The 11487-nt window shown below is 27.5% G+C and overlaps 1 protein-coding gene and 1 long non-coding RNA gene across 7 annotated transcripts; one reads left to right on the plus strand and one right to left on the minus strand.

Moving 5' to 3' along the window:
• Positions 1–40: 40 nt before the first annotated feature.
• Positions 41–556, minus strand: LOC149989145 (uncharacterized). The gene is made up of 2 exons (XR_016503310.1): positions 406–556; positions 41–112 (listed from the first exon to the last, which is right to left on the minus strand). It is a non-coding gene; the product is annotated as an uncharacterized LOC149989145 (long non-coding RNA).
• A 4-nt stretch (positions 557–560) lies between these two features.
• LOC112283305 (cilia- and flagella-associated protein 20) lies at positions 561–4056 on the plus strand. 6 transcript variants are annotated; one of them, XR_002970068.2, is made up of 6 exons: positions 561–1036; positions 1316–1347; positions 1664–1959; positions 2173–2412; positions 2550–2760; positions 2893–4056. XR_002970068.2 is itself a non-coding variant. In XM_073534985.1 (6 exons), exons 1-5 carry the CDS (start codon positions 981–983, stop codon positions 2750–2752), a joined length of 810 nt encoding a protein of 269 aa, XP_073391086.1. In that variant the 5' UTR covers positions 561–980; the 3' UTR covers positions 2753–2760; positions 2893–4056. The 6 variants fall into 6 exon arrangements, 5 of the variants coding, with proteins under 5 accessions (XP_073391086.1, XP_073391087.1, XP_090107309.1 ...); XM_073534985.1 differs by having other exon boundaries at positions 2567–2760; XM_073534986.1 differs by having other exon boundaries at positions 2550–4056.
• The last annotated feature ends 7431 nt before the right edge of the window (positions 4057–11487 follow it).

Genomic DNA, 11487 nt, shown 5'->3' on the forward strand with positions numbered 1-11487 from the left:
TGATAGTATATAGAATTCATTGGAGATATTGAGCTCTAACTGTTGCTATTGTAATTTATTCAATGGAAGTATGATGTCATTTACATTGCAAATCAATAAACATATAAATCTTCTGCAAATATCAAAATACATGTCAATATATCAAATCATAAGAGGTTGAGAAATGACTTGATGAATATTTAGATGTTTGCATGAAATTAGACCACTGATAAATCATCATATATATATATAGAGAGAGAGATAATGTTATAAGTACGTTTAATTTAAAATATCAAAATTATTGTTGATAGACAAAAATATTGCATACATGTATTCATAATTGAAAATTTAGAAATAAAGTGTTATATGTGCGGATGAATATATATATATATATATATATATATATGGACACATACACCCACTTACACATTCATAGAAACAATTTTTATATCTACATAATAATATTTTGATATTTGCACAGCTTTAGAATTTTTATTTGATAAAACTTGGATGACAATGATGCCTCTATGACAAGAATTCAAGTTGAAGAGGCAATTCTACTATAATTTTTTTTTAAATAAATAAAAATCACAAAGAGACACAACTATTGACATACACCTTGGCTATTAAATCAATTTAGTTCAAATGTTAATCTTGAAATAATTACACAGACTCAACATTTTTGATGTTGAATGTACAAAGTGCAATAGAAGATTATTTTTTAAAAGTGTTTTATTCTTTTGAGGTTCTATATTTCATTTTATTGAATTCTAAATATTATGATTTATAACAAAATGCACAACCAGTATGGTAATGATTATTATTTCCAAAACTGTTTACACATTGAACCTGAATTTGAACCTTCATGAATTATAAGAAAGTTAACAATCATGTGCACCTGATATAAACAAGCAAACAAATTGAAAAAGTAACAATTGGAAATTTTGGTAGTGCATGTTGAAAGTTTATGCATGATTGGTGCTATATATTGAATTCTCAATATGTTCCAAAACGAGTTTCAAACGGATTTTATTTCAATATTGTATGCTCTTCCAAGGTGATCTCTCTCTCTCTCATTATATATATATATATATATATACATATAACAATTACTTTAATACCATAGACATGTCTATATTTAAGCAATAATTCCATTTTGAAGCCTAATGTTTGCATAGTAAGAATTTTCAACAATCATGTGTTGATAATAGTAGAGTGTCCATGTCAAAATACAAACACTGGTAATTAATAACACTTTGAAAGCTCGATATGAATTTTTCACTAGAATACTCAGAACTGGTGTGCAATGAATCCTAAGTTGCAACACATGTGACAGGACCAAGCCTCTACAGATATGGGACGCTAAAGGTATTATTATTACTATTATTATTATTTTGTATTATTATCTTCCTTGGAATCATCATCTACCAGCTCGTCCAACTCACACACAATAAATAATCAGCATCCTCAACTCTATAAACAACAACAACTTGCATGGTTATATCACATGCTCACTCAAAGAGAGTTACACGAAAGGGTGTAGATGATGGATGGATGGAACTACACATAGATGAATGGAACCATGGATGGATGAAACCATTGCAAATGGATGTATTGTTGATGGATGGACTAATGGATGAATGCATTGGGGGGGGGGTGTGTGTGTTTTTTGGTTTTGTTGCAGTGAAACAGAAGAAGAGGCAGAGCGAGGAGGAGGAGGAGAAGAAGGGGGAATGGGGGAGTGTGCAAATGGTGCACGACGACGATCTGCAGGCAGCGGTGGTGGAGGTGCGGGGCGATGGCAGGACCACCTCCATCACCTGCCCTGCTCCATCATCTCGCACCGCCCACCTCCATCTCGCCATCACCTTGCCCGTCTTCGTCCTCGTCGTCAAGCACCTTCGCTTTTTCTACTCGTACCAAGTGGAGGTGCTGGATGATTCCGGTGTCAAGCGCGTTTTTCGATTCACCAACACCCAGGTTCATCCTCCCTACTTCCTCTCTCCGCAACTCGATTGCTTGAGAATGTTCTCCTGCTTGGATCGCGACCCAGGGTTGCAGGAGCCCTAAAATTTGCTTATTCATGTACTAAATTTGTGGGTAGTATTCATTTAGTTAGTTATCCATTTTTTGCTTTGCTTTGCTTTGCTTTGCTCTCTCTCTCTCCCTCTCTCTCATTTGATTGGGTTGTAGAACACAATACGAAGTTATGGAATGACATCAACTATAATTCCATTGCAATTAGCTGAGGGTTGGAATATGATCCAAGTCGACCTTGCTGAGTTAGTCCGAAGTCAATACGGCACAAAATACATTGAAACGATACGTGTGACAATCAATGCGAATTGCCGCATCCGGCAAATCTACTTCTCCGACCAGTTGTACGAGGAGGAGGAGCTGAAAGACGAGCACAAATTTTTCTTGCCAATTCAAGTAAGAAATTTTGTTCTATTTTCCTTGCGCAAAATGTATCATGAGTCGTTGTAATGAACTCTGTGAACAAGCGAAGGAAGTATACAATCTTTTTCACCGTGCAAGCTCGAGCACTAGCTTATCTGACTTGTTCCTAGCTCTATGCCTGGTCCAGGACTGGCTCTGCCGCATGGTGTCACAACATGGGAGGAGTACCATCTTGGAATTGCACAAAGGGAAGGGGAGTATCATAAACGCCCCGAAATACGGTATGTGCAGGAAACTGGAAGGTGTTCGTGTGGACGGATATGCTCCAATACGCCGCAGACGCCCCAAAGTTTGTGAAGGCTGTCCATCGTAGTTCACGAGGTGAGGTGAAGTGATAGGGAACTCTACCATGAGACGACGTTCACTTTTCTGGCAGTTGGAAGCATGATCTGTTGGAAGCCTGCATCTGCGGCCTTACAACTGTGGTGCCGCCTCTTGTCTCCGATCGAACAGGTTGGCTATTTCCCTTGTCAAATCCACATAGTTCCAGCAGCAAACGATTCGGAACTGGAGATGGAAATTCTCGAAAGGTGGACGAAAGCTACACAACAACTGAGCCAGAATGTGAGGAAATCAACAAAAATAACACAAAAAACGGATCATATGATTCACTCCCCAAGAAAAGTGTCCATGAGTCCATTAGTTATCCATGCCTAAGCATTCGCACAAATTTCACTTTTTTCTAAGTTGTAGAGAATGCACAGATCCCATGACTATCGACCACATGCGAGTTAAAGCCAGCACCAAAACAATTCGAACACACTTCGACAAATTCTGGTCACTTATGCCTCTTGAACTTTGAAATGAAGGGATTGAATTCTGCCTCGATTTACAGGGATACTTCACAATTCATGGAAAGTGGAGATGCCGAGAATTTTCGAAAACGTTTGTTGTGGGTTCGGTGAAAAGTTAGACAAGTGCTTCAAATAATCACAGCAAAGACATCTCCAGTTTTAAAGTCTCGAGACTTCATCAATATTTCTAAATTGTTAACTTTTGAAGTATTTTATTATTTCTAAAGATTGTTCTAAAATTGTAACTCTATTAACAAGGTTGATTGAAAAAAAAGAAAACGAAGAAAAGTACACTCACACACAAATGCAATAAGAAGTTTAATGAGGTTATGAGGAAATTGGACGATAAATTAAAATTGGCTCCAATTTTACTTTATGCAAATCTTACCAAAATACTTTTTTTAGAAGAAATAAACTATATTTTGGAATTTAATCGAATATGGCAAGAATAGAAAAGTAACCCTGTTGCATTTAGATTTGAAAGGCTTTTTGGAAAAATAAGTTATCACAAATCTTATTGTAGATGTTTTTGACAATAAATGATGTTACTAAAGAATGATGTCATTTACCCAATAAGCATCAACACACAACAAAAATACACATGAGACATATGAATTTAGAATGGTTCAATACTGTGTAGATTTGGAATCAGTGTCAAGCCAAATACAGTATAAAACTGTTACGTTTAACTTCGTAATTACATGTTGTACTATCAACTTCTTCAAAAAATCAAATAGTATTTCTTACAACCTGCATTTGATGCCAAACGAAAAAGTAAAAAAAAAAAGATCAAACTCCAAAAGATGAACTTGCAACTATAAAAGTTGAATAACACATTTTGAATTTATTTATTTTCTTTTTGAAGTTTGGTCAATACTGCATAAGATATCAAAATAAAAAAGTAAGATAAGCATAATAGTATCAATAAATCACTTTACAAACATACATAGTAAATTCTTTCAACCTTAAAATAAATGAATATAATACATTCTTCTTCATACATTAGTAAGATTGACTGTAGAGTTGTAAGTTCACAATGACATCTCTAACATTATTTTTGAAAACAGCTGATCTATAAATTTCAGTTTTAAGTCAAATTAATCAGTTCATTTAGCATTCAAATTTTTAATTTATGTTAAAATTTATTATAAATCCATCAAGCACAAAAAACCTGGAAATAATAAAAGAGTTACAAAAAAATTGGCATCACCTAGTGGGAAGAAATATTCCCATGAATCTAACAAAACTCATAATACTAAGAATTGAAAAAATATTTGAGATATAGGTTTGATTTAGGGCCGTTATCAATAGGTTTGCCAGAACCATTGAAACTACGTCCCAGCATGACAAAAGAAGAAGAAAATAAAAGAAAATAAAAGAAAAAAGAAAAAAATATAATTACAACGAAATTCTAATGAGTTTCTTTTTGAATTTCTTTACCTTCATTGATTGTAAGTATTTCTGTCTAATCATATTATTATGTGTACAAATACAAAATTGATGTTGGATACAACAATTTTTAATACATATATACATATAATTGAAGTATAAAGATAAGATTATAGAATCTAATCAAATGTGTTTCTTCATAGATGTTTAGCATTGGATTGTTTTACATTTAAAACTGGATTAAGATCTTGAAAAATATCATACTTGGAGTTATTTTATTGAAAAAAATTAAAATGAAGTGTCAAAAATACATCTTAAAAAATATAAATTTTAAAACAAAATTATATATTATTGATAGTGTTTTACATAATATACCTTGATAAATGTTTTTGAGCGATGATTAAAACTATGATCTATACTATTAATTAATTAATTATTATTATTATTATTATGATTATTATTTTAATATTTTCTTTATATAACTGATTATGAATTCATTGTATTATAAACAAACTGTAAATTGACTTGTATCTATACCTGCATCCATATTTATTCAAAAGCTCAGACTCCATAATATTTATGATGCAATAACTAGTAGTATTATTTTCTTTTTATTAAAATTTAAACATGAAGATAAATGATTATTTATTTTTTTCACCTATTTATATGTTACTACTATCAAAAATACATAAAGAGTTATTAAAATTATAAAACCATCATCAAAAAATTGAACTACTATGTTTATTTTTGTGATCAAATTAAAATATCACTCAAACTTGAGATAATCTATGTTGTAAATAGGTAATAGTAGCCAATATGATGTGATTCCTAAATTTTTATTTATTGTAAATATATATATATTTTTTTACAAAAGACTATCAATATTTGATTATGAGTGATTGGTGTATTTGTAATATTTTCAATTGTGATTTATTTATCTAAAGAAATGGGCTTAAAAGAAAATCAAATAAAAAATAATCAATGTAAATTATTTTTAATGTATTTGTAAGAAAAAAAAGAAAAAAAAGAAAAAAAAAACTAGAAAACCTAAAAATTGTTAAAAAATATATTATCTTTAGTAATATAAATCCTTAAAATACATTCTTTAATTCATTGTTATGCATTAATTTTTATTTCAGCTTTTGCCATCAATTTTATAGCTTAGACTTCAAGATAATTATGTAGAATTTGGATTGCATAGTTGTGACATTCTCAATCTTGATGTGGTATGTGCATGTCAACTTCTTTAAGTTTTTAATTATTTAGTCTTTTGAGATTTTCTTGTCATGCTTCAAATTGTCTTACTAAGATTTATCATAAAAGTCCAATTGAAGTAATCTTATATGGTAACAAATTATACATCTAGATAATGTTTATTACTTCTATGATTTGATTAAATAATTTGCATATTAGGGTTACAAAGAGGATAAATCATTATTTGGCTTAAATACAATTTTTTCCAAAGCAATGGATTTGTATAAGCATATTCACTTCTCATTTGTTATTTTGGTGACATGAAATTGTCTCGCCAATTATCATCATCCAATATACAAAATTATCATCTTGAGTGTCAATAAAACAAATTATGTGGTTTGTAAGAAGATAACAATTTTTCTTTTGATGGCTTGGATTTAATGACTTTTGTTTCTTCTCTGCTACATGTATCTCATCTTGCTTCACATGCAGTTTTGCCAACCTTTGGTGCTCTTTCAATCGATTCATTTGCATGACAAGGAAGACATATTAATTTACTTATATACACATTTAAAATTAATAAACCTAATAGGATGTTAATTATTAATATCTTGGTACAATAATCAATGTATGCTTGAAGAAGCAATAGATTAGATGAAGCTAAAGTTGAAAATTATGTGTAATGCATCTTGTGGGAGAAAAACTAACATAATTATACATTCTACACTATAGGAGTTAAGGTTAATTTTCATATCATTATTGTCTCATTATGACATTCTTTGCTCTTTAGATGCTCTTAATTTTATCATGGATTGTAGACTGCAAAATAATATTGAGTTTATAAAGAATTGGCAATGTGGAGTATTCATCAGTTTGTATATACCTTGATAGTCTTATCAGCTTTCTTACAATTATGTCATTGTTTGCTTATAGATTGTGATAGTCAGAGACACATCATAGAATCATACCAATGATATATTGATGTATCTAAGATGTAAATGCTTTCTTTGGTACAATACTTCTATTCAATATTATTAAATTTTCAAATATCTTAGACCTAATGAATCAATTATCTCTCTTTTATTCATTTGAGTATAAAATAATACATAGTTTTTTCTAGCTAAAATGCTTGAAAAACTTGACAAACTAGCTATTAATGTTTACAACACTAACTGCTAAATATCCAAATTCCAAAAACTAGAGAAAGAGAAAGAAAGAAAGAAAAAGAGAGAAAAAGAAGAGAGCTCCTCTAAGAGTATTTATAACACTTATAGTTTCTTAATTATTACTTCTATTCAAAACTTTTGACAATTCTACAATTAATTACAAGTAGTTTCTACTATTACATCTTTATTTGATCTTTTTTTTTATATTGGCATCTTTCATTGCTGCAACTTTTGTTAAAAATTACTGACACTATCCATGGCTCTGATATTTTATCCTTGTTACAAGCTTACATTCTATCCTTAAATGCATTAATATTTTATTCTTTCTTACTTTTGGAGGTGTTTTCTAGGTAAAGAATGAGGTTTTTAAAACTTATTAGAATGTTTTATTGGGCATTAAGGGAGTGGTTATTTTTTGTAAAATTTACTAATAGCTTTGGCAATGACGCAATGTATGCAATAATTTTTATCTTCAATTTTTAATGCATATTTGCATATATATATATTTTTAAAAAAATCCCAATAATTGATTGCATATTAGGCATTTTGTATATGTATCTGAATCTTCATATAAATAGGCACAATTTATATTATTTTGAAAATACACAATTGCATAGTTTGCCACTTCTTCATGTGCAGCCTCACTTTTGTTGTTGTTGTTGTTGTTGTCTCTTTGAAATTCCTTACCCAATATCTGCAACTCTTTTTTGTGATAGCTGTCCATCCAAATTCTAAAATCAAGAGATAAGATTATAGAGACGATGTCTATTATTGCATTACATGTATCCGTTCAAGTTTTTAATATTAAAATTTGTAAACAGTAAGTTGGAGCTGTGGACTTTGAGTTGTGTCTTAGATGTTCTAGAGTTTTTTGCTTGGATGTATTACATGCTTTGATTACTCCTTAGAATGCTGATAACTTTATTCCTCTATCTCTATGTTGTTTGGTTTCTATTCTTTATCTTTATCTAATAATCTCAATGTATGCATCACATTTGTGCTACATTGTTAAATGAGTGCCTCTTTTTCTTCTTGCTAAATATGAAAAATTATTTTGCCAAGAAAATTGTATTAATAGTAATGATGCATACTACCTCTTAAATCCAACTAATGCCATATGCTTAAATCAAGTTAATAAAAAAATATTAAGCCAATTAAACATTATTTATTTATAATTTAAAGATGAAAATCTTTTGATTTAAAAAAATCATAATATTTTATTTATTTATAAATTCCATTATATTTACATCTTTAATTTTTAATTTTTTCTTCTTTTGTAAGAATAAATTTTCAAAGATAAAAATCTAATAAATATTGGTGTTATCTAAAATATCAGATAATAATAAAAAAAAAACTTTCAAAAAAGAAATATGTCTTATTTAACTTATTAAAAATTATTTTTTTATTCTAAATAAACATCTAAGGTTGATATAACATCTATATTCATTTTATTTGAATTATAAAACCTTCTACTATATAAAGGTTTAAAATAATAAATATATTATTTTAAGGATTTTTTCCAAATAAATAATATAAAATTATAATTATTAAAATATTTCTTAAATAAAATTTTTTGAATAAAATTTACTATCAAATTGTATTTTAATACCATTTCTTTAATATATTACTAGATTTATCTTATCCATGTTAAAAATATTTTAAGAAGTATAGATGATATTAAAAAAAAAAATCTTGATAAAAAAAAATTTAGATTAAAAAAAGTTGTGTCTATATATTTATTCTAACAGTATCACATTTTAGGTCAAAAGTACTTTCGAACTTATTAAAAGAATTTTATAGTTGCTTTAAATGTAAAAGTGCTCAAAGAATGTATATAATTTTGAAATTTTTTTTATAAATAATTTTTTTAATATCCATCTTATAGACTTTTTAAATATGTTTGTGTATTTTAATAAACTATTTTTATTTTCATTTTTATTTTAGATTTTATCCTAATATAATCAAATAGTATTTTAAATTTGATTTTTTAATGGTTTAATTTATAGTTTTTTTTTTTCAATCAATCTCAAAGTAAACATGATATTATTTGATATTAGCTAATTTATGAGTACTAATTTATTTATTAAATAAATTTTGTCTTATTTCATCATAGTTTATAAAGTTAAAATTCTATCCTAGACTCATACAATTCAATCTTTATTTTAACTTGTATCTACTTCTACATTTTATTAGTCTTTTTTTATATTACAAGAGATTTTTCTATTCTTAATTCTAATGAAGAATTTTAAATATCATAGTATAATTCTCATATAAATGAATAAATAAATAAAAAATGATATATAATATATAAATGATTATTATCAAAATACTTTAATTATATTAAATTAATACTGATTAAAGGTCTATTATAACTAAAGTAAAAAACACTAATGTGGTAGCTAGGATTGTATAGTTGGTAGAATTATTGAACTTAAGAAATGAAAAAAAAAAAATTGTATATCTTGTTATAGAAGGTAAAATTGATGGTTTTTAGAAATTGATAATAGCAATCTAAAATCAACCAATTGTTGATAAACATCTTAAGAAGACCAATTGCATAAATATAAAATTATCAAGATACAATCTTATAAGCACCAATTACAAAGCATTCTACATTGTACCTATTACTTAAAAATAATGAATATGAAAGGTGAAAGATATCTTACTCCACATATTTTTTTACGTGTACATCTTTATATCTAGATCATATGTATATTACTTTCTATTGTATTCTTTTAATTATAATAAACTAAAAAATATATTTTTTCTTTTATATTAAAAAATAAAATTTTAAAGTTAAAATTGACATATTTTTTAATTAACACATTTAATCTTAAGTAATAGCCAACTTATTTTTTTGAAAGTTTTATAATATGATATTTTTTCATTATTTTTTCTTTAATGAGAAAATACACGTTAGTTATATTTTGGATTTATAGTATTAAACCACTCATAATGACTCTATTAAAGAAAAAAGCCAAAAAAAAAAATTTATACATGCATAAAAATATTTTGAAAAAGATTATTTTAATAAAATCTAAAATAATATATATATATAATTGTAGTTATATAGAGAAAAAAATTCAAAAATAATATCAAAGATGTGAAATTATCTAATTTATTTGGCAATGATGTCAAACTTAAACAATTATTAATCTCTAAATTTTAAAAAAAGATATAGAGTTTTCTAATTTATTTGGCAAAGGTAGTCAGTGATATTAAATTATTTAATTTCTTTGAAAATGATGTCAAGCTTAAGCACCACTTCATATAAAAGTAGTCAAAGATATGAGGTTGCTTATTTCATTTGGCAATGATATCAAGCTTGAACACTCACTTTTATCAAAGATAGTTTAAGGTATGAGGTTGTCTATTTTATTTAGTAATGATGTGAAGCTTGAACACTCACTTATATCAAAGGTAGTTAAAGATGTGAGATTCTTTAATTTCTTAGGCAATGATATTAAGCTTGAACATAAATTCATATTTAAGGTAGTCAAATATGTGAGCTTGCTTAATTCTTTTAGAAATGATGTCAAGCTTAAACATTTATTAATACCAAAGGTAGTCAAAGATATGAAGTTGCGTAATTCATTTGGCAATGATATCAACCTTGAGCACCTACTTATATCAAAGTTAGTTAAAGATGTGAAATTGCCTAATTCATCTAGCAATGATGTCAAACTTGAGTACCAAATGATATTTAAGATAGTGAAAGATGTAAGATTTCTAAATTCATTTGGCAATGATATTAAGCTTAAATACCTACTTATATCAAAGGTAGTCAAAGATGTAAGTTTACTTAATTTATTTGATAATGATACTGATCTTAAGTAGTTATTTATACCAAAGGTAGTCAAAGAGGTAAAGTTGTCTAATTCTTTTGGTAACGATGTCAAGCTTGAGTATTTACTTATATCAAATGTAGTCAAAGATATGAAGTTACCCAATTCATTTAGCAATGATGTTAAGCTTGAGCATCTACTAATATCAAAGGTAGTTAAAGATGTGAAATTACCCAATTCATTTGATAATGATATTAAACTTAAGCATCCACTTATACTAAAAGTAGTCAAAGATATAAAGTTATCCAATTTATTTGGCAATAATGTCAAGCTTAAGCATCAACTTATATCAAAGATAGTCAAAGATGTGATGTTGCTCAATTCATTCAGCAATAATGTTAACTTATAGGAATTATGTACACTAAGATCTTGCAAAGAAATAAAACTCTTTATAGATCTTGGCAATTTGAATAAATTATCAACAATCATTCAAATTAATTTTTTTAATGACATCAAATATTTCAATTTATTTGATAATATAATCAATTCCAAACATCTTTTTAAATTAAGTTCTAATAATCTATCCATTCTAAAGAATGATTATAAAAATTCTTGTATAGAAATATAATTCTTCAACTGTAAGATATTTAAGGTCTTGAATTTCTTCTAACCATCATTTTTCATTTAGGATGTCTCATGCTTTGTCTAATATTTCTTTTT

This window comes from Physcomitrium patens, chromosome 6 (assembly GCF_059467195.1).
Source record: "Physcomitrium patens ecotype Gransden chromosome 6, ASM5946719v1, whole genome shotgun sequence".
Taxonomy (NCBI): domain Eukaryota; kingdom Viridiplantae; phylum Streptophyta; class Bryopsida; order Funariales; family Funariaceae; genus Physcomitrium; species Physcomitrium patens.

Coding starts and splice junctions, on each gene's coding strand:
- LOC112283305 (XM_090251183.1), top strand. CDS start 981: ATGTTCCAAAACGAGTTTCAAACGGATTTTATTTCAATATTGTATGCT. Junction 1,037..1,315: donor ATATTGTATGCTCTTCCAAG/GTGATCTCTCTC, acceptor CACATGTGACAG/GACCAAGCCTCTACAGATAT. Junction 1,960..2,172: donor TTCGATTCACCAACACCCAG/GTTCATCCTCCC, acceptor ATTGGGTTGTAG/AACACAATACGAAGTTATGG.